The 21,770-nt window shown below is 41.5% G+C and overlaps 1 protein-coding gene across 2 annotated transcripts in view; it reads left to right on the forward strand.

The window, feature by feature from the left end:
- LOC106568034 (connector enhancer of kinase suppressor of ras 2) overlaps window positions 1-21,770 on the forward strand; it is a 77,593-nt gene that overhangs the window by 43,278 nt on the left and 12,545 nt on the right. Inside the window, exons 10-19 of one of the 2 annotated variants that reach the window (XM_045692307.2) lie at window positions 3,733-3,866; window positions 5,598-5,812; window positions 6,937-7,023; window positions 7,863-8,110; window positions 8,520-8,554; window positions 10,260-10,308; window positions 10,424-10,472; window positions 10,667-10,839; window positions 13,313-13,386; window positions 13,946-14,017. In XM_045692307.2, the coding sequence (XP_045548263.2) occupies window positions 3,733-3,866; window positions 5,598-5,812; window positions 6,937-7,023; window positions 7,863-8,110; window positions 8,520-8,554; window positions 10,260-10,308; window positions 10,424-10,472; window positions 10,667-10,839; window positions 13,313-13,386; window positions 13,946-14,017 (1,136 nt within the window). The remainder of the gene's footprint in view (window positions 1-3,732; window positions 3,867-5,597; window positions 5,813-6,936; window positions 7,024-7,862; window positions 8,111-8,519; window positions 8,555-10,259; window positions 10,309-10,423; window positions 10,473-10,666; window positions 10,840-13,312; window positions 13,387-13,945; window positions 14,018-21,770) is intronic. The other variant, XM_045692308.2, reaches the window with a different exon arrangement.

Below are 21,770 nucleotides of genomic sequence, written 5' to 3' on the forward strand. Positions count from 1 at the left end.
TAGCCATCTCAGTTCCACCTTTCATTTTCCATTTGTTTTGTCTTGTCTTCCCACACACCTGGTTTCAATTCCATCAATTACATGTTGTGTATTTAATCCTCTGTTCCCCCCATGTCCTTGTCCGGTATTGTTTATTGTAAGTGTTTGTGCACGGTATGTCTGGTGTGCGTCGGGTTTTGTACCCATTTATTGATTGTTCTGTTTTACGGTAGTTTTTATTATTAAACCTTACAGAAGGAGTACGCTCTAGATGTTCTGAAGCCTCCATTTTATGGACGTAGTCGTAAAGATTTGTCATTTAACTTTTAAAATCTATTATCTTTTATTGTGGCATAAGTTTTCATCTGATTGTCAAACAATCACTTCAAAGGGCTCCTTTACTAGGCTACCCGTGCATGTTAATTCACTCGCAACATACACTACATGGCCAAAGGTATGTGGACACTCCTTGAAATTAGTGGATTGAATATTGCAGCCACACCCGTTGCTGACAGGTATATAAAATCGAGCACACAGCCATGCAATTTCCATAGACAAACATTGTCATTAAAATGGCCTTTACTGAAGAGCTCATTGACTTTCAACCTGGCACCGTCATAGGATGCCACCTTTCCAACAAGTCAGTTCATCAAATTTTTGCCCTGCTAGAGCTGCCCCGGTCAACAGTGCTGTTATTGTGAAGTGGAAATTTCTAGGAGCAACAACGGCTCAGCTGCGAAGTGGTAGGCTACACAAGCTCACAGAACAGGACCGCCGAGTGCTGAAGTGCGTAGCGCATAAAAATAATATGTCCTCGGTTGCAACACTCACTACCAGTGGTGGAAAAAGTATCCAATTGTCATAAAAGTAAAGATACCTTAATAGAAAATGACTCAAGTAGCAGTGAAAGTCACCCAGCAAAATACTACTTCATTAAAAGTCCAAAAGTAATTGGTTTTAAATATACTTAAGTATCAAAAGTAAATGTAATTGCTAAAATATACTAAAGTATCAAAAGTAAAAGTTCTTTACAAGTTCTTTACATTCTTTATATTAAGCAAAGCAGACAGCACAATTTTCTTGTATTTTTTAATTTGTGGATAGACGGGCACACTCCAACACTCAGACATCATTTACAAATGAAGCGTTTTTGTTTAGTGAGTCCACCATATCAGAGGCAGAAGGAATGACAAGGGATGTTCTCTTGATAAGTGTGTGAATTGGACCATTTTCCTGTCATGCTAAGCATTTGAAATATAACAAGTACTTTTTGGTGTTAGGGAAAATGTATGGAGTAAAAAGTACATTATTTTCTTTAGGAATGTAGGGTAAGGAATTTGGTGTAAAGCTCGCCAGGCCTAATCACCCAACATCAGTGCCCGACCTCACTAATGCTCGTGGCTGAATGGAAGCAAGTCCCCACAGCAATGTTCCAACATCTAGTAAAAGTTGTTATAAATAGTAAAGAGATAGCTCAAAAAACTACTTAAGTAGTATTTTAAAGTATTTTTACTTCAGTAATTTACACCACTGCTCACTACCAAGTTTCAAACGGCCTCTGAAAGCAGCCACACTCAAGCCTAATATCACTATGCGCAATGCCAAGTGTCGGGTGGAGTGGTGTAAAGCTCGCCGCCATTGGACTCTGGAGCAGTGGAAACGCGTTCTCTGGAGTGATGAATCAAGCATCACCGTCTGGCAGTTCAATGGACGAACCTGGGTTTGGCGGATGCCAGGAGAACGCTACCTGCCCGAATGCATAGTGCCAACTGTAAGATTGGTTGAGGAGGAATAATGGTCTGGGGCTGTGTTTCATGGTTTGGGCTAGGCCCCTTAGTTCCAGTGAAGGGAAATCTTAATGCTACAGCATACAATGACATTCTAGACTATTCTGTGCTTCCAACTTTGTGGCAATAGTTTGAGGATGGCACTTTTCTGTTTCAGCATGACAAAGCGAGGTCCATACAGAAATGGTTTGTTGAGATCGGTGTGGAATAACTTGACTGGTCTGCACAGAGCCCAGACCTCAACCCCATGGAACACCTTAGGGATGAATTGGAACGCCGACTGCGAGCCAGGCCTAATCGCTCAACATCAGTGCCCTGACCTCGCTAATGCTCTTGTGGCTGAATGGAAGCAAGTCCCTGCAGCAATGTTCCAACAACTAGTGGGAAGCCTTCCCAGAAGAGTGGAGGCTGTTAAAATAGCAAAGGGAGGACCAACTCCATGTTAATGCCCATGATTTTGGATTGAGATGTTTTATGAGCAGGTGTCCACATCTTTTTGGCCATGTAGTGTATTTCCAGCCTCCAAACAGTGGTGAATGGAAAGAGACATCTGTTACACAAAAAAACAAAAAGTGTAATGACATTTGGTGATTGTCATTAGGCCAGAATGTATCAGTCCACTGCTGTCCGCGCACGTCTCGGTGTCGGCCACTCATCTCTGCTTTGGGAAAATGTCTGTGTTCTCGTCGAACCACATCGCATTTTGGAGAATAAGCTATACCACCCGCTTTCAAGTTCATTCGCTCATGTTTCATGCCTCTGATATGCGCTAATGATAAAAAAGTGGTGTAACAGCCTCCAGTTTTCTTGACGTTTTGTTTAAATTATTGCAATAAGTTGATGTTTTACCGGTACAGCGTACCCCAACTACTTATTTTGCCGGGATGCTGTACCGGACCATACCGCCTTACTTTCACCCTATTAACATCAACGGGGCTGTAGTGGAGTGGGTCGAGAGGTTCCAAGTTCTTTGGTGTCCACATCACCAACTAACTATCATGGGGCCAAGCTTCCTGCCATCCAGGACCTATAAACTAGGAGTTGTTAGAGGAAGGTCCAAAAAAATTGTCAAAGACTCAGTCACTCAGGTTATAGACTGTTCTCTCTGCTACCGCCCGGCAAGGGGTACCGGAGCGTCAAGTCTAGGACCCAAAGGCTCCTTAACAGCTTCTACCCCGAAGCCATAAGACTGCTGAACAATTAATCAAATTGTTCAGCAGTTGTATTTTTATTTTACTTTAGTAAATATTATATTTCTTGAACTGCATTGTTGGTTAAGGGCTTGTAACTAAGAATTTCAAAGTAAGTTCTACACCTGTTGTATTCAGCGCATGTGACAAATAAAATGTGATTTGATTCATCTTAGAAGTAGACTCGAAAGAGGAAAAGGAAAATATATGAAAATAGTTGTTCACATCAGAAGGTGATGGTCACAGGACCTTTACCAATCAGATGTTGTTGGTCAAAGGGTTTAGTCATCACAGTAGGTTACACTTCATAGTGCATCTCCTGGGGAGAGATGGCTCATGCTCACCACACTTGACACATCTTGACATTAATGATGTATAGTCGTTATCACAGAATCCCTTGTTGCTAGGGGTCTTGTTGCTATCTCCTCCATAGTTTCCAACAGACCTCTCTCAAGAATTTCTTGGTTGCTATGGATGAGATCGCTGTTGCTAATACAAGCCACTTCACATCCTCTCCCTGTCTCAATAACTTCATTCAACAAAGCATCCTATCCTTTTCACAAGCATAGTGTTTATTGTGTGCCACTGTGTTAAGTGAACTGTGTGACATTGCACCACAATCCTCTATTAGCTCAAACATGGAGTACGCTATTCTATAGGATTTTACTCATGAATCTTGACATACTATGCCATGAATGAAAAATTATTACATTTAGGAAATGTTCTCATACTACTACAGTCCTGCTGTCTACATGACTCCACCCTTGTCCCTACAGCCCATCCCCACCAGTCCCAACAGTGACTCCAACACCCCGCCCAACAGCATGGGGACCATGGGGATGTCCTCTACGCTGGACAGTGGCCATGATGTCTTCATCTTGTCCCCAGTCTCTGGCCTTTATGGACACAGGTGAGCCTAGAAAATCACATACAATACAGTTGAAGTCGGAAGTTTACATACACTTAGGTTGGAGTCATTAGAACTCGTTTTTCAACCACTCCACAAATTTCTTGTTAACAAACTATAGTTTTGGCAAGTTGGTTAGGACATCTACTTTGTGCATGACACAAGTAACTTTTCCAACAATTGTTTACAGACAGATTATTTCACTTATAATTCACTGTATCACAATGTCAGTGGGTCAGAAGTTTACATACACTAAGTTGACTGTGCCTTTAAACAGCTTGGAAAATTCCAGAAAATGATGTCATGGCTTTAGAAGCTTCTGATAGGTAATTGTCATTTGAATCACTTGGAGGTGTACCTGTGGATGCATTTCAAGGCCTACCTTCAAACTCAGTGCCTCTTTGCTTGACATCATGGGAAAATCAAAAGAAATCAGCCAAGACCTCAGAAATAAAATTGTAGACCTCCACAAGTCTGGTTCATTCTTGGGAGCAATTTCCACATGCCTGAAGGTACCCCGTTCATCTGTACAAACAATGGTACACAAGTATAAACACCATGGGACCACGCAGCCGTCATACCGCTGAGGAAGGAGACGCGTTCTGTCTCTTAGAGATGAACGTACTTTGGTGCGAAAAGTGCAAATCAATTCCAGAACAACAGCAAAGGACCTTGTGAAGATGCTGGAGGAAACAGGTACAAAAGTATCTATATCCACAGTAAAACGAGTCCTATATTGACATACCCGGAAAGGCCGCTCAGCAAGGAAGAAGCCACTGCTCCAAAACCGCCATAAAAAAGACAGACTACGGTTTGCAACTGCACATGGGGGCAAAGATCGTACTTTTTGTAGAAATGTCCTCTGGTCTGATGAAACAAAAATAGAACTGTTTGGCCATAATGACCATGGTTATGTTTGGAGGAAAAAGGGGGAGGCTTGCAAGCCGAAGAACAATCGTGAAGCACGGGGGTGGCAGCATCATGTTGTGGGGGTGCTTTGCTGCAGGAGGGACTGGTGAACTTCACAAAATAGATGGCATCATGAGGTAGAAAAATTATGTGGATATATTGAAGCAACATCTCAAGACATCAGTCAGGAAGTTAAAGCTTGGTCGCAAATGGGTCTTCCAAATGGACAATGATTCCAAGCATACTTCCAAAGTTGTGGCAAAATGGCTTAAGGACAACAAGGTCAATGTATTGGAGTGGCCATCACAAAGCCCTGACGTCAATCCCATAGAAAATGTGTGGGCAGATCTGAAAAAGCGTGTGCGAGCAAGGAGGCCTACAAACCTGACTCAGTTACACCAGCTCTATCAGGAGGAATGGGCCAAAATTCACCCAACTTATTGTGGGAAGCTTGTGGAAGGCTACCCGAATCGTTTGACCCAAGTTAAACAATTTAAAGGCAATGCTACCAAATACTAATTGAGAGTATGTAAACGTCTGACCCACTGGGAATGTGATGAAAGAAATAAAAGCTGAAATAAATCATTCTCTCTACTATTATTCTGACATTTCACATTCTTAAAATAAAGTGGTGATCCTAACTGACCTAAGACAGTGAATTTTTACTAGGATTAAATGTCAGGAATTGTGAAAAACTGAGTTTAAATGTATTTGGCTGAGGTGTATGTAAACTTCCGACTTCAACTGTACAGCTAATGTTCACTTCATTGTTTAGTCCTTTAGCACCTGACTGATCTTCTCCATAACCATACCTGTCAATCACAGAGAAGAGATAGGTATCATGTCCTGCGATGACATCAACAAGTACAGTCTGGAGAAGATGGGTATGAAAGGCTCGGAGTCTCCAAGCTTCTACCTGGACCATGATGGGGGCAAGTACTTCACATTAGTGGAGGAGGACTGTCTGGCCCTGGGGCAGGAGTACGAGACCAGGGGCCGCCCCACAGGGGTCAGGCGGAGGGACAGGACACCCACCCATGGTGAGTTACCCAGCCCAGATATGTAGCACTACCAACCAACCAGCCTTTTCAATCTGGGCGGTAGTTTAATGTTAGAGGAGCATTGAAGGGTGGAATGCCAGGCGAGGTGGGTAGCTTCCCTCTCCTGCCTTCATACAGTGTACCCAGCTGTGAATGGCACGTGGAGAATGTACAGTAAAGCCCCATGGCAATTACTATGCATAGAAGAGATTATTATTATGCACCCCAGCGTATTTATGTTTCACATAAACCTCTCCCTTTTACAGTCCAGCCCCACCCCCACAGTCAGACATCCCCTTCCCCTGTCATTGCCCCTTCATCATCAGCAGCGCTGCAGCTGTCGGATGGCCAGCAGCAGGATGAATATTCTACATGCCACCTCTGTCTGCACTTCACATAATGAGCTCATTCACATTACTGCACAGGATGACTCCGGAATCTTTAGTGAGTGACACACTGTCTGCCAACACTGAGACAAGGAAAGGAGGTCTTTGAAAGCCGTTGATAATGTACAGTATTCTATCCGTCCATCTGACAGAGAGATGGCGATGCATTGTTTCAGCCCTCTCCTGGCTGTTGAGGATCTGTTGAGGCTCTGTTGAGGCTCAGTTTGTTGTGTATTGTACAGTGTGTAGTGGTGCAGGGATAAATCCCTTTGGCTCTGCCAGACGGAGTGTTTTTCATGTTTAACAGCCTGCCAGGGAAGTGAGGGTGGATTGCTTCCAAGCTCATAATGGCTCCAGGCAGGGTACGCTCCGCTCATCCCAGTCTGTGGAGGCACCATGTGCCATGACATGGCTCCATCACGGTCTCTCATGCTCACACATTCACACACGTGCAACAAGCCTACCGTTTTCCCTTCACTCTAAAGATGACTTATTTTCAACTGGATTCCCATGCTATAACCTACTTCTCTTATACCCCTTACTGCCCTGCCTGCACTTTAACCTCTGTCATGCAGACATCCACCCACGCACAGCCACTCCTCTTTCACCATCTCTCTCAACCACCCTCTCCTATCCCTCTCAGTGAGACAGCCCCCCCCCCCCCCCCCGTCTTCCCTCAACTCCTAGCTCTCTCTCCACTCACACCTTAGCTGACATGCTACTTGGACTTCTTTCCAGGTGACCTCAGGCCAGTTTCCATGCCAACGGATTACAACTGGATGGCAGAGACAAAGGAGCCAAATATGTACAAGAGAGGTAGCAGAGGTGGGTCCTTCAGTTCAGGTAGTCTCCCCAGTCCCCTTAAATGCTTTGACTTAGAGAAGGAAATAGCTTTGGCTTCACTGAGTCTGCAAAGTACAGACGCCTAATGAGGACCAATCACCGTCCCCACTTTCAACAACACATAACTAATCGTCTGCTTCTTTCATTAATTTCACTGGAACTGCCACACATACACTGGTTTCTTTTGACATTACCACTGAATCTTGACAGAAACATGATTGCGCATTTAGAACTCTTTTCAAACTGCACTGTATAGAGATGAAGCTATCACAAGAAGCTCAACCAATTTTATTGAAAAAAAGGAGATTCAGTCAGCTAAATATAGACAACATCTTCATGTCACGCATTAATTAAGTTGAAAACCTAATCTTTGTTTTGCACGTGGCTGATTTCAGTGTTGTTTAGTTTCGTGAGACTATGTACTGCAGTTATGTTGAGCGGGCTGTAGTGATAGCATCGCACTCCCATGACTTGTGTTATAAATAGCGAGTGCAAAAACATATCTGCCTCCCTCTGCTCTGAAACCACACAGTGTTGGGGCTTGCCCTCACTGATAGGAGGTCACGTAACAGAGGTTGGTTTCTGTGGAAACATGCTGGTCTGTGAGAATGGGAAACATTACCTCAGGACTGCTCTCACTTTGACTTTCTTTTCCATTCCAAATGTTGTTTCACTAAACCCTTGGTAAGAGTTTGTTTTGCCATCAAGCATTTAATGCGATAGGCACTCTGGGCCTCCTAATGAACAAATAATTACCTCTCTAGGCTTCCAAATGACACAACTTTGCTCCCCTCTTTCCCTCCCTCCCTGACCTGTGCTAGACTCAGACAACTCCCTGCTGCGTTACCTGAATGACGATAAGATCCTAGTAATCCAGGAGGAGCCGGACGTGTCCAGGGAATGCAAGCGGGACACTGGGCGGCGTACCCGCAAGAAGAGCCACAACCCCAGCAGCCCCAGCTATCCCATCAGCCCATCCCTGCTGGCCCCGCCTGTCAGACTGGACTCAGGACCGCCAGAAGGCCTGCCCTTCTCACTGCCTGAGAGCAACACTGTGCCAATGTACCACGTGAGTCAGCACAGCTACTATTTATTGTTTATCAATCTGAACCAGTTCAAGAAGGATATTATAGCTTAACACTCAGACATAGGGGCATAATGGTCTGACAATACAGATTCAACCTATTTGTGTCACAGAGCAGTGCCATTGTTCTGTTGTTTAGGCTTTTTTGAGGTGACAATCAATATTAAATAAAAAGTGAGTCAGAAGAGTGCCACCCATACCACCTCTATTTCCACAACCCCAGACACCCCATGGTTTCTGCCTGGGCCCAGGGACTCTACCTTCCCCTGATCTACTGATCTGCCTTCCTGGTCACAACAGGAAACAAAAGCCACGCTCTGAGATAACAGTGTGCTGTGATCTCTCTCTCTCTCTCTTTCTGTGATGCGCTAATCTGCTCTTTACCTTTCCACAGAGAGCTGGAGACACACTGAGAGCTGACACTGACAGGTGAGTGAGCATTTCTTCTCCATGGGGATCAACAGGACAGGCCAACTCAATGGCCAGAGAATATTGCCATCGTTTTGTGAGGAACATGGATTTATTTGCTGATTCAGAAATTGATGTGTGGGAGTTTTTTTGCTTAAGCTATGGAGGCAAGTTGTGCTAATTTGAAATTGATTGGTATAATTTCCTCTGAAGTAAATTGAGAGCTTTTCATAAACTATCAAAATGTAATTGATAGATAATTTATCTTGTGAATGCTTTGTATTAGTTACCTACTTCTGCTTCTTGTGAGTGAAGTAAATTTCCGTCATCCTTCCATACCATCATATTCATTATTCTAGTAGAGAGGACTTTTTACCTTCAGTGTGTTGTTACAATGTATTAACTTAAAGATGCAGTGTGGGATCTCACGCACTTACAAATTCCTAACATATTGTACGAATTGGAATTTGTAACATATCATTCGAATTGCTTAAAATTGCGGGATGAAACATATCATACGAAACGGATGATGTACTACATAATTATGGAACATTTTTGGGGACCAGTTACGGCTCATGAGCACTACTTGCAAAACTACTGGCTGAAATTATACAAAAGCTATGGAGCATCTCTTTAATTGAATTGGCCAATAGGCCTCAAGAGAAGGAGATTTTAACAAATCATGAGGGTTGCCAAGCAGAACATATTTCCTTTACCTTTCATTGACCTAAATCTTATTTCATGATTCTATTTAAAAAAACAATGTGCTTTGTTTCAATTTATGCTACAATCCTACCCAATTCAACACCTTATCCATAGTCAGTGTTCAGTGGGTGCTCCAACCATGTAGGTTTAAAATGGGGTCTGGCAGTAGAGAATTCCTCAGTGATGAGTGCTAATAAGGTCATCATAGATAGCCAGCATGAGTAGCACATCCCCTGAGTGGTTTATGTTGCGTCGTGCTGAGCTCTACTGAGACACAGAAACTGTCTGAACCTGATTTCCTGCCACCTGCTCTGTGGTTTAGGTTGCTTCTTTCACTTACTGGAGGCAATACATTATTTTTCCAAGTGTATCAAGCTTTAGATCATTCTCATTGGTAGAATGGATGCACCAGCACTCCGTTTTACACAGAGTTTCTGGATAGGTGAAGGCCTCACTCAGTGTTAGAGTAATTATGTTAAAACCAAGGTGTCAATATGATGGAAAGCTGCTATGTGTTTCACATACAGTCCACTGCATGCTACACATACTTGCTTTACCTAATACACTGACATCCAGTAGAAAATCTACATCTAGTATATCACAAAAGTAAGTAGTGAAACTTAGATTGAGAATGATATGTGATGTCCATTTCTTCAGTCAGTGTCCATGTTCCAGTACCACGCATGGTACCATCTGTCAGTAGAGCCATGTCCAGATGGGAATTCAGGCCAGCCCTGGGGAGGATAATGATGCTGAAATGGGGACTAAGTTCTTTGGGACGAATTCTAGCATGAGATACACTCAGACAAATCAATGTTTCATGTATGTAACTCATGCATTCATGTCAATGGAATATATGCTTTAGTATTTTACTCACATAGATATGAAGTTATAATTCTACCCTTTATTTATGAATAGTATCATTACATTGATAGCAGTACAGGATCAGCTTATCCCCAGATAAAGAGGGTTAGCCTCCATTTTGTTGCATGCTTACTCACCTGATCTTCCCTTTCCCCAGGTATGCTAGTTTTGGCATCGAGAGACAAGGAGGCTCATCCATGAGGAAGGTAAAGCAAATGATATGAAACAGTTAATACTACTGTTACTCCCCTAATATGAGTACTGTACTGTACTTTAGACACCTCTTCTAATCAAACCCTCTCTTCTTCCCTCTCCTTGCAGTCATTTCACTATGCGTCTTTAAGGACTAAGACCAAAAAAAGAACCAAAGGTAAGACATGAGGGATAAACCCATTCACTGTGAGGTTTCTTTTGGTGAACCTTTGTGAATAGTTTTCTTTTATATTAGGATTTGTGATGGGGTTGGAATGATGTTAGGAATTAAGGATACAGTATCATCCAGGGAGTGTTTAGTGTGTCCATGAGTCTATAAGAATTTCCTGTGATATCCTGCTCTCCACCCAGGTTCTCTGACTAGCGCTAGCCGTAGGCGTATCTCCTGTAAGGACCTGGGCCATGGGGACTGTGAGGGCTGGCTGTGGAAGAAGAAGGATGCCAAGGGCTACTTCACCCAGAAGTGGAAGAAGTACTGGTTCATCCTCAAGGACTCCTCGCTCTACTGGTACACCAACCAGAATGTAAGCTGCTCTCTGACAGTACAATACATCCATCAAACATTACTTTATTTTCTCTTATCCACAACAGGCTTGCTGTTTACCAACACGATCTGCAGATTTGTCAGATATAGCAACACTACAGGCCATATTCCAGATACTGAACCATTTACAGTGCCTTCAGAAAATATTCATAACCCTTGCCTTATTCCACATTTTGATGTGTTACAGCCTGAATTCAAAATGGATGTTTCCTTACCAATTTACACACAATACCTCAAAATGACAAAGTGAAAAGATGATTTTAGAAATGTTAGCAAATTGATTGAAAATGAAATACATAAATATCTAATTTACACAAGTAGTCAACAACCCTTGAGTCAATACATGTTAAAATCACCTTTGGCAGCGATTACAGCTGTGAGTATTTCTGGGCAAGTCTCTAAGAGCTTTGCACACCTGGATTGTACAATATTTGCACATTATAATTTTTTTAATTCTTCAAGCTCTGTCAAGTTGGTTGTTGATCATTGCTAGACAGCCATTTTCAAGTCTTGCCAAAGATTTTCAAGCCGATTTAAGTCAAAACTGTAACTATGCCACTCAGGAACATTCAATGTCATCTTGGTAAGCAACTCCAGTGTATATTTGGCCTTGTGCTCAAGGTTATTGTCCTGCTCGCTGGCTCTGGCTTGCTGTGTGGCCTTATTTGTCCCACTATTGTTTGTGGAGATATGCTCTGATGAAGGTCAACTGACCGAAAGCTCAGCTATATTAAAATACATTTGCGTATGACTGGAAGTGTGCAGAGATTGTTTTCCTGTTTCTCCAGTTTTGCCTTTTGCCTCCAGCACCTTCTCAAATCAGCTTTGGGTGTGCAGTAGATTATGCCTATTATCTATAGGTTATTGCTCTGCTGAAAGGTGAATTTATCTCCCAGTGTCTGTTGGAAAGCAGAGTGAACCAGGTTTTCCTCTAGGATTTTGCCTGTGCTTAGCTCTATTCCGCTTCTTTTTATCATTAAAAACTCCCTAGTCCTTGCCGATGACAAGCATACCCATAACATGATGCAGCCACCACCATGCTTGAAAATATGAAGAGTGGTACTCAGTGATGTGTTGTGTTGGAATTTCCCCCAGCATAACACTTTGTATTCAGGGCATAAAGTTAATTTCTTTGCCACATTGTCTGCACTTTTACTTTAGTGCCTTATTGCAAACAGAAAGCATGTTTTGGAATATTTGTATTCTGTACAGGCTTCCTTCTTTTCACTATGTAATTTAGGTTAGTACTGTGGAGTAACTACAATGTTGAGCCATCCTTAGTTTTCTCCTATCATAGCCATTAAACTCTGTAACTGTTTTAAAGTCACTATTGGCCTCATGGTGAAGTCATGCGTTAGGAAGGATGTCGGTATCTTTGTAGTAACTGGTGGTATTGATACACCATCCAAAGTCCAATGAATAACTTCATCATGCTGAAAGGGATATTCAATGTCTGCTTTTTTGTATTTTTAGCAATAGGTGCCCTGCTTTGCGAGGCATTGGAAAACCTCCCCGGTCATTGTAATTGAATCTGAGTTTGAAATTCATTGCTTGTGTCACGAATCCCACCGAAGGTGGCTCCCCTGCCTGCTCGAGCGGCGCTCGGGGGTCGTCGTCGCCGGCCTACTAGCCACCGCTGATCCCTTTTTCCTTTTCTGTTTGTTTAGTCTTATTGGTTGCACCTGTTCCCTATTGTGTTCTTGATTTGTGTTTATTTAAGCCTGTTTAGCCCGCCCAGGTTTGTGCGGGATTACGTTTACTGTTGTGTGTATTTTTGGATGTGCTGGCTTACGCCTTGTATTCTCTCTCCGGACTGTTTTGCCCGTTGTACTGGGTTGATAATTTGTTTTACGCGCCCGTTGGTTTTGGCGTTGACCGTTTTGTGCCGGGAAGAATAAAGGTCGTTATACTTCACCTCTGCTCTCTGCGCCTGACTCTACCACCACTCCTAGTATCCCGTGACAGCTTGACTGATCGACCTTACAGATAATTGTATGTGTGGTGTACAGAGATGAAAAAATCATGTTAAACACTATTATTGCACACAGAGTGAGTCCATGCAACTTATTATTTGCCTTATTAAGCACATTTTTACTCCTGAACTTATTTAGGCTTGCCATAACAAAAGGGTTGAATACTTATTGACTCAACATTTCAGCTTTTAATTTATTTGTTAACATTTCTAAAAACATAATCCCACTTTGACATTATGGGGTATTGTGTGTACACCAGTGACACAAAATCTCAATTTAATCCATTATAAATTCAGGATGTAATACAACAAAATGTGGGAAATGTCAAGGGTTTGATAACTTTCTGAAGGCACTGTATGTTGAAGTAACATGTAGTGTACAGCATATTCCAGTATGTCTGGTATACTTAATGAGGTGTGTCATCTCTACAGGCATATGGCAATGTATTGCTTCTTATTTCCCTTACCTCTCCTTTCCTAGGACGAGAAGGCTGAAGGTTTCATCAGCCTACCTGAGTTCCGAATAGATCGAGCGATTGAATGCAGAAGGAAACAGTGAGTGTTTTTGGGATTCATGTTTTATTTTGTCTCTCAAACTTTTAGTGAACCTGGGGATTTAAAAGAAAACACAAAGCCTAAATGAAACACAGAGACAAGCACATCATACATTATTTCCAGCACGAGTGCTTCTGTTTGGCTTCAAAAGGACAACACAGAAACAGATGATGCTGTTGCGTGGCATGACTATTTTATTTCATAACAAGAGCTTTAAATAGCCATGGCACAAAGTAGTAGAAGTAATAGGTGTCTGTTTCCACCTGAGAAGCTGATTGGGTCACATAGGGATCAGCGGGGGGTCAACTGGCTAGGTGTGGCATGTGCCAGCCAGCCAGGCCTCATGTCCACTATTACAGAGACTACAGCGGTGATAAGCACATCGCATATACAGTACACTTATTTGGCCATTACCAAATGCTCTGAAGCTCGCATTGTACCACGTGGTCTGGATCTAAGGCTAATGGAATGGAATTATGCAAAATGGAGATGTTTAAGCATCAGATGAACTACAACATTACACAGACTAAATGGATCTTTTTTTCTGCTTCCGTTACAGTGCCTTCAAAGCCTGCCATCCCAAAATCAAGAGTTTCTTCTTTGCCACAGACTGTTTGGAGGAGATGAACAGGTAAGACCAGTGCTCTGATGGTAGGGTTAGTTAGTGTGCTTATTTCATAAAATGCTCTCTTGCAACAGAATGTACAGTAGGTGAACAGCTTATTTTCTTAGGCGTATTATCTGTTTCAGAGCATTCACAGCTGGAGCTGTGACATTGTTCTCCGTACATTCTCAATCAGGAGGAATATGAAAATATACTTTAGACTGTAGTTGTGTTCTACTGAAATGTTATTTTTCTTTGTTTTCTACTGAGATGAAAAAGAGCAGGAAGTATCTTGTTTCAAGGAACCCTCTGGGTCATCAGATACTGCTTTGTTCATCAGAAACAGTTTCATCTTTCCCTTGTGTTGTGATTGATTCACTTGTTATCATCTCTGGCTCTTTGCTTTGCAATTATGTGGCAGTGTTGATCACAAATTCCCTTTATTGATTGAGTACCACTAACAAAAGAAAGGATGTGAGAGGATTCAGAGATTGCATATCATGCCATCGATATACATTATTTTCTTCAATGCAGACTGTTAAAGGTCAAATGCAGCCGTTTTTTATGTCAATATCAAATCATTTCTGGGTAACAATTAAGTACCTTAAAATGGTCCGAAATCAACAACAAAAAAGCATATTAGAGAAGAGCAATTTCTCAAGCAAGAATGTTGCTAGGATTGTCTGGGAGTGGCCTGAGTGGGAAGGGGAAAACTGAAAACTAGCTGTTATTGGCAGAGGGGTTTAGAAACTTTTCAAACAACTCTTACACTAAAAGGGCATTATCATAATTTTCATAATTTCACAGTATTATTCCAACCTCATAGTCGATATCCTCGCTTATAAACCCAGGATTGTTACACAACTCCCTCCTTTCAAAGAGCGCATCCTCGCGCTAGCTTGCGACTCAACGTCTTATAGGAACGCACTCACTGGCCAAGCACACACACGTTCGTGGATGCAAGGTCCGATCACTTCTGACACCAATGTAATGAAACAGGCATCAGCGCACTATCGACTGTGCCCCAAAAGCATGCTCGAGCGGCAGAGTCGATATTCGCGCTTATAAACCCAGGGTTGTTACAATATATACATTGCATGCACAATTATTAGGCAAATTGTATTCCTCGGGATTCATTTTATTGTTGAACAAACACAATGCTCTCAGTCAATCCAAAATGTTATTGAACCTCAAACCTGAATGTTTAACAAAGGAAAAGTGAGTTTTGTCTTTCTCAGGGAAATATATAAGTGTGCACAATTATTAGGCAACTATTAGTGTGCAGAATTATTAGTCAACTAAATTACAAAAATAAATTCTCCCAACTCACTTGTTTATTCTCCATATTTTGAGTAAGTGTAACAGATAAGTAACACAAAATGACAATTATATAACATTTTTGGCCTTTCAAAAATATTCAGTGACCAATATAGCCACCCTTATTTTCAATAACTGCCATGAGCCTTCCATCCATGGAGTCTGTCAATTTCTTGATCTGTTCACGATCAATTTTCACTGAAGCAGCAACCACAGCCTCCCAAATGCTGTTCAAAAAGGTGTATTGTCTTCCATCACTGTAAATCTCATGTTTGAGAAGGGCCCACAAGTTCTCAATAGGATTTAATTCAGGTGAGGAAGGGGGCCAGGTCATTATTCAGGCATCTTTGAGGCCCTTGCTGGCTAGCCAAGCAGTGGAGTACTTGGATGCATGTGATGGAGCATTGTCCTGCATAAAGATCATGGTCTTCTAGAATGCTGAGGACTTCTTCCTGTACCACTGTTTGACGAAAGAATCTTCCAGAAACTGGCGGTAGGTTTGGGAGTTGAGTTTCAGTCCATCTTCAACCCAAAAAGGTCCAACTACCTCATCCTCAATGATAGCAGCCCATACCAGTACCCCTCCTTCACCTTGCTGGCACCTGACTCAAAGTGGTGCCCTGTGTCCATTACTGATCCAGCCACGGGCCGATCCATTTGGTCCATCAAGAGTCACTTTCATTTCATCTGTCCATAAAACCTTTGAAAAATCTGTCTTCAGGTATTTCTTTGCCCAATCTTGACGCTTCAACTTGTGAATCTTATTCAGTGGTGGTCTTGTTTCAGTCTTCTTGACCTTGGCCATGTCTCTGAGCACTTGACACCTTGTACTTTTGAACCCTCCAGGTAGGTTGCAGTTCTGGAATACGGTGGCACTGGAGGATAATGGGTTCCTGGTAGTTTGACATTTAATTCTTCTCAAGTCTTTTGCAGTTCATTTGCGCCTTTTCTTCCCCATTAGTTTTTTGCGCCCCAGTTGACTATTCGCAACAAAACGTTTGAATGTCCGGTGGTCACACCTCAATAGTTTAGCTATTTAAAGAGTGTCGCATCCGTCTGAAAGGCATTTTCCATTTTTGGTTTTTCAGTGTCAGTTAAATGTCTTTTTTGGCCCATTTTACCTGAGGTAATGAGGCTGCCTAACAATTTTGCACACCTTGATATAAGGTGTTATTCACTTTCGCCACACCCTCCCTCATTACACAAATACATATCACCTGAAAAAGATTAAATCCAATAAGCATTCAAGTTTATATGGTTTGGAGTTCGAAAATGTGAATAGAAACAATGATAAGATCAGAATACTCACTTGCCTAATAGTTGTGCACGCAGTGTATAAAACACAGAAAAATCTATTTTTTTACTGGACTGGGTCTTTAGTTATGAATATTCTTAAGAAATATAGACTATAGTGCAACATACAAGGCCGGCGTTAAAGGGGCCTGACCCGCCCTACCGTACCTCCTTGCCCGTCAAAATTAAATATTTTAATATTGACCGAGACATGCGCCGACAGAAAGACGCATCAATCTCAGTTAAAGCATCCGAGCGAGTGAAACAGCACTCCTCTGTCTCAGTATGGGTAGACCATGTATCTGATGCTGTCTGGACCAAAAGAATATGGCATGTCATACGATTTCTGGCCAGACAGCATCAGATACATGGTCTACCAATACTGAGACATAATGGCTACATATAGAGGGGTGCTGTTTCGCTCGCTCGGGTGCTCTCTACAGTGATATAGTTTCAGCAGAGGAAGAGGCAAAGCAAGAGGGCTCTCTTGCCAAAATCTGTCCAGTATAAATAAGACCAATGCGTTTCTATGGGGAATAATATGCAGACCTAAACTTGTCGCCTGCCTTCCCGCCTTTGGGACAAAGACTCCCATTGTTAGGGCGGAGACATGAGCATCTCATCATTATATGCAGATCTCTAGTTTCAGCCTCTTGCGAATTAGAAAGGAAAGATGGCGGGTGCACAGTTATGGAGACAGATAGCTGCCAAAAGGTTGAATGTATGTATCATTAGGATCGTAAGAAAATCCATACGTAAATTGTTAGGATCGTAAGAAAAGCCATGCGTGAAACATGAAACAAACTGTTAAATTTGATCTGTAAACGTACAAACCCAATGTTACGACTATGAATGAACATTTACACGTTCAATTCTTACTTTATGTCTCCCTTAACTCGGTTACAGATCTTTTTTATACGTACAAACTTTTGTCAGGAATGTGGCATCTGTAAAGGACGAACTGAATGTAGCTAGTCAATCAAGCAACTCCAGCCCAGACGTTACAGTTGCTTTGCAGCTTCCGGTTTCATTTCCAAAATAAATGTTGAGCTTGTTTTAGAACGGCATTCAATAGCAACGTAATACAACTAGATGGCGTAGTATAGGCTTGGGCTTCAGCAAATGACTTGTGTGAGAATGATACTATCAAGATACAGAAGAGCTTTGTCCAGAATAACCGCCTGAGCTGCAAAATAGGAAGTAAATATGATTTAGGCTCGGCCTATTCCACTATCTAAATATGCCATGCTGCTGTGTGTTATTTAATGGCCATATAATTGCATAATTCATTTTTATAGCCGTGTGGGGCTACTGTGGTGATCATGTAACCTAATGAATCACACTTTTTCCAGGATTTGGCCTTATATTAGGCATTTTGACTGTTGTATTAGTGAATTCCACTCTGTATGCAGGCTTGTTATAGCCATTTGCATTGCACAACCCCATCATGCAGAGGCTATATCCATATCAATAAATGAGACATAACAAAATATTGATTAACCTCTCTAGGGTCGGCGGGACGAAATCGTCCCACCTACGTAACAGCCAGTGGAATCCTGTGGCGCGTTATTCAAATACCTTAGAAATGCTATTACTTCAATTTCTCAAACATATGACTATTTTACACCATTTTAAAGACAAGACTCTCATTAATCTAACCACACCGTCCGATTTCAAAAAGGCTTTACAATGAAAGCAAAACATTAGATTATGTCAGCAGAGTACCCAGCCAGAAATAATCAGACACCCATTTTTCAAGCTAGCATATAATGTCACAAAAACCCAGAAGACAGCTAAATGCAGCACTAACCTTTGATGATCTTCATCAGATGACAACCCTAGGACATTATGTTATACAATACATGCATGTTTTGTTCAATCAAGTTCATATTTATATCAAAAAACAGCTTTTTACATTAGCATGTGACGTTCAGAACTAGCATACCCCCCGCAAACTTCCGGTGAATTTACAAAAAATGTACTAAATTACTCACGATAAACGTTCACAAAAAGCATAATAATTATTTTAAGAATTATAGATACAGAACTCCTCTATGCACTCGATATGTCCGATTTTGAAATAGCTTTTCGGTGAAAGCACATTTTGCAATATTCTCAGTAGATAGCCCGGCATCACAGAGCTAGCTATTTAGACACCCAGCAAGTTTAGCCTTCACCAAACTCCGATTTACTATTAGAAAAGTTTGATTACCTTTGGGGTTCTTCGTCAGAATGCACTCCCAGGACTTCTACTTCAATAACAAATGTTGGTTTGGTCCCAAGTAATCCATAGTTATATCCAAACAGCGGCGTTTTGTTCGTGCGTTCAAGACACTATCCGAAAGGGTAAAGAAGGGTGACGAGCACGACGCATTTCGTGACAAAAAAATTATAAATATCCCATTACCGTACTTCGAAGCATGTCAACCGCTGTTTAAAATCAATTTTTATGCCATTTTTCTCGTAAAAAAGCGATAATATTCCGACCGGGAAAGAAAGAAAGAAAATAAAGCACGGGGTCGACTCATGCACGCGCCTAAGCCCATTGTCCTCTGATCGGCCACTTGCCAAAAGCGCAAATGTGTATCAGCCAGGGGCTGCCTCGATATCATTCAGCTTTTTCCCAGGCTCTGAGAGCCTATGGGAGCCGTGGGAAGTGTCACGTTACAGCAAAGATCCTCAGTCTTCAATAAACAGAGACAAGAAGAACAAGATCTTGTCAGAGAGGGCACTTCCTGTAAGGAATCTTCTCAGGTTTTTGCCTGCCATATGAGTTCTGTTATACTCACAGACACCATTCAAACAGTTTTAGAAACTTTAGGGTGTTTTCTATCCAAAGCCAATAATTATATGCATATTCTAGTTACTGGGCAGGAGTAGTAACCAGATTAAATCGGGTACGTTTTTTATCCGGCTGTGTCAATACTGCCCCCTACCCCCAACAGGTTAAGTCTTGGCTATAACTGGTCCTGAGCAAAATAGCCAAGAGGTCCCACATGTTCAAGACTATCTATAGCCTATTCTTATTGCCAGATCTGTTTTCCCTATCAGCCACTGCATGTGCTTCTTCAACTATTTTGTTTCAAATGTATTTAGAGGCTATATTTAGAAGCCTGGGAGCTAGGGTCTCTTTTTAAGGGGAGGCCTATAATAAAAAGTTATAAAACACAAATAGAGTTCTTAAATTATTCCGCAAGACACCAGTACCCAAAATGATAGCCTAAATTGCAATGCCTATAAGTTGAAGGCCTATTTTTGTATTTGGATAAGCCTAAATTAAACATTGAATTATTAAAGTCATAGGCTAAATAACTTTGGAGAATTTAGACCATTGTGAATACACACATGGATTTCAATAAACAAGTGGATAAGACTGTTCTATTCTCTTTGATTTAGTTCCTATTGTAACTCAGACAAATGATAGAATGGATGACATACTGACTGACTGAACTGAATAAAAGATGAATTAAACGTTCAAATATGTTGGAATGACGAGTTGCACGTATCATGCATGCTCTGCGTTTTATTTGGCTAGTAGGCAAATAGGCCTACATTAGAGTATAATGACTCTATGGCTGCATGCCTCCAGAAGGGAATCTTCTGAGGCTGAGTGGTTCTTTTCCGAATGCGCATGGTGCTGTGGTGCTGCATGGAGATCACAAGCTCTTCAACTGGGCAGCAGTGTCGCTATGGAGGGAATAACCTGTATGGAGACTACCTAAGACCACTGCAACAGAGTTATTGTAAAGTGTGAGAATAAGCTTATGCCAGATTTAGCCTACATTTAACGTCTCCCTTGTTAATTTCAAAGTCCATATGTTCATGACCCGATTAATATGAATGATGTCAAATTATTTACAATTATTTTTAACCCCTCCTACATAATATGCTTTGGCAAGATTTTGAGTGATAAATAAATGTCAAAATATTCTATAAAAATATATTTTCCATGGCAAAGTCTCCAGTGGTCATACATAATTCATAGATTCAACAAACATCTATTATTATTCTATGTTTCATTATTCCTGGTTGATACTACTGGTTATGATTGCAGACAGAGCCCAGAGAATGGGATGGTGCAATATTGAATTAGTCATAAGGTGCATGCATGGGGATGCCCGTGCTGTATATACTGTACACCTAGCAGACTGAAACTTCACTTTTGTAGGCATAATACAGCTAGTGCTATCTAGACTTGCGCTGGCAAACAAATCCATTACATTAGCTACCTACATGTGAAGTAAACTCATCTGAGTAATAGAGAATGGAGACTTTTAACTTGAAAACGTGCAGGATACCTCTTTCCAGTTTCCCTGACTTCCGTGTTTTTTATACTGTGTTATGCTTGTTCGTGTAGCACTCCTCACAGGCCGTTTGGTGTACATTTTTTTTGTTGGTGAGATGAAACTGCCAAAACTCTGAAAGTTATTATTGTACATCAGAATTGCAACACAAGACTTGTTCAAGCCTAAAACGTTTGTCTGTAATCGCAACATGGTGTTTGTATGTTCACAGATGAAATTTCACACTTACATTTCATGTTTCACGCATGGCTTTTCTTATGACCCTAATGATACGTACATTCAACCTTTTGGCAGCTATCTAGTTCCATAAACAGTGCACTGTTAGGATGCTGGATTTCCCTAAAATAAATGGATGTTTAGCCAAAATTATATAATTAATCCTGTCTACACAAAATCATTCAAAATACTTCACCGGGGAGCATGACTTATCCACAGAGGATCATTAGCTTCTTTAAAATAATGGCTGTGGATTGTTTGGGAAGCCCGCAATTTGATTAGTGCGCGTGGTAATAGGTCTAGCTGATTGAGTTGCGGCTGTCAGTGAAAAGCATCTGTAATATATGTGAAGATAATGTGTCTTTAGTATAATTTAAAATGTTGCATCAAGAAGGGGAGAAGGTGTGGCGAAGATATGGTTTGTCTCTTTTCAGAATACATGCATATGTAAGAAGGGCCCATTTGCCAATGTCTGATTTCTGATTGTCTTAACTGACCACGTACACCACTCATTTTTTTCTTCGCCTCACACAAGTCAACAGTCTTTTTTTTTAACATCCATTGCGCATGATAGTTCCCCAGTCTTTGAAAAATCTTTCCAACACTCCCGTTCTCTGTGTGAAAAGAGCAAAATATAGTGGAAACGTCAT

This window comes from Salmo salar, chromosome 13 (genome assembly GCF_965601325.2).
Source record: "Salmo salar chromosome 13, fSalSal1, whole genome shotgun sequence".
Lineage (NCBI taxonomy): Eukaryota > Metazoa > Chordata > Actinopteri > Salmoniformes > Salmonidae > Salmo > Salmo salar.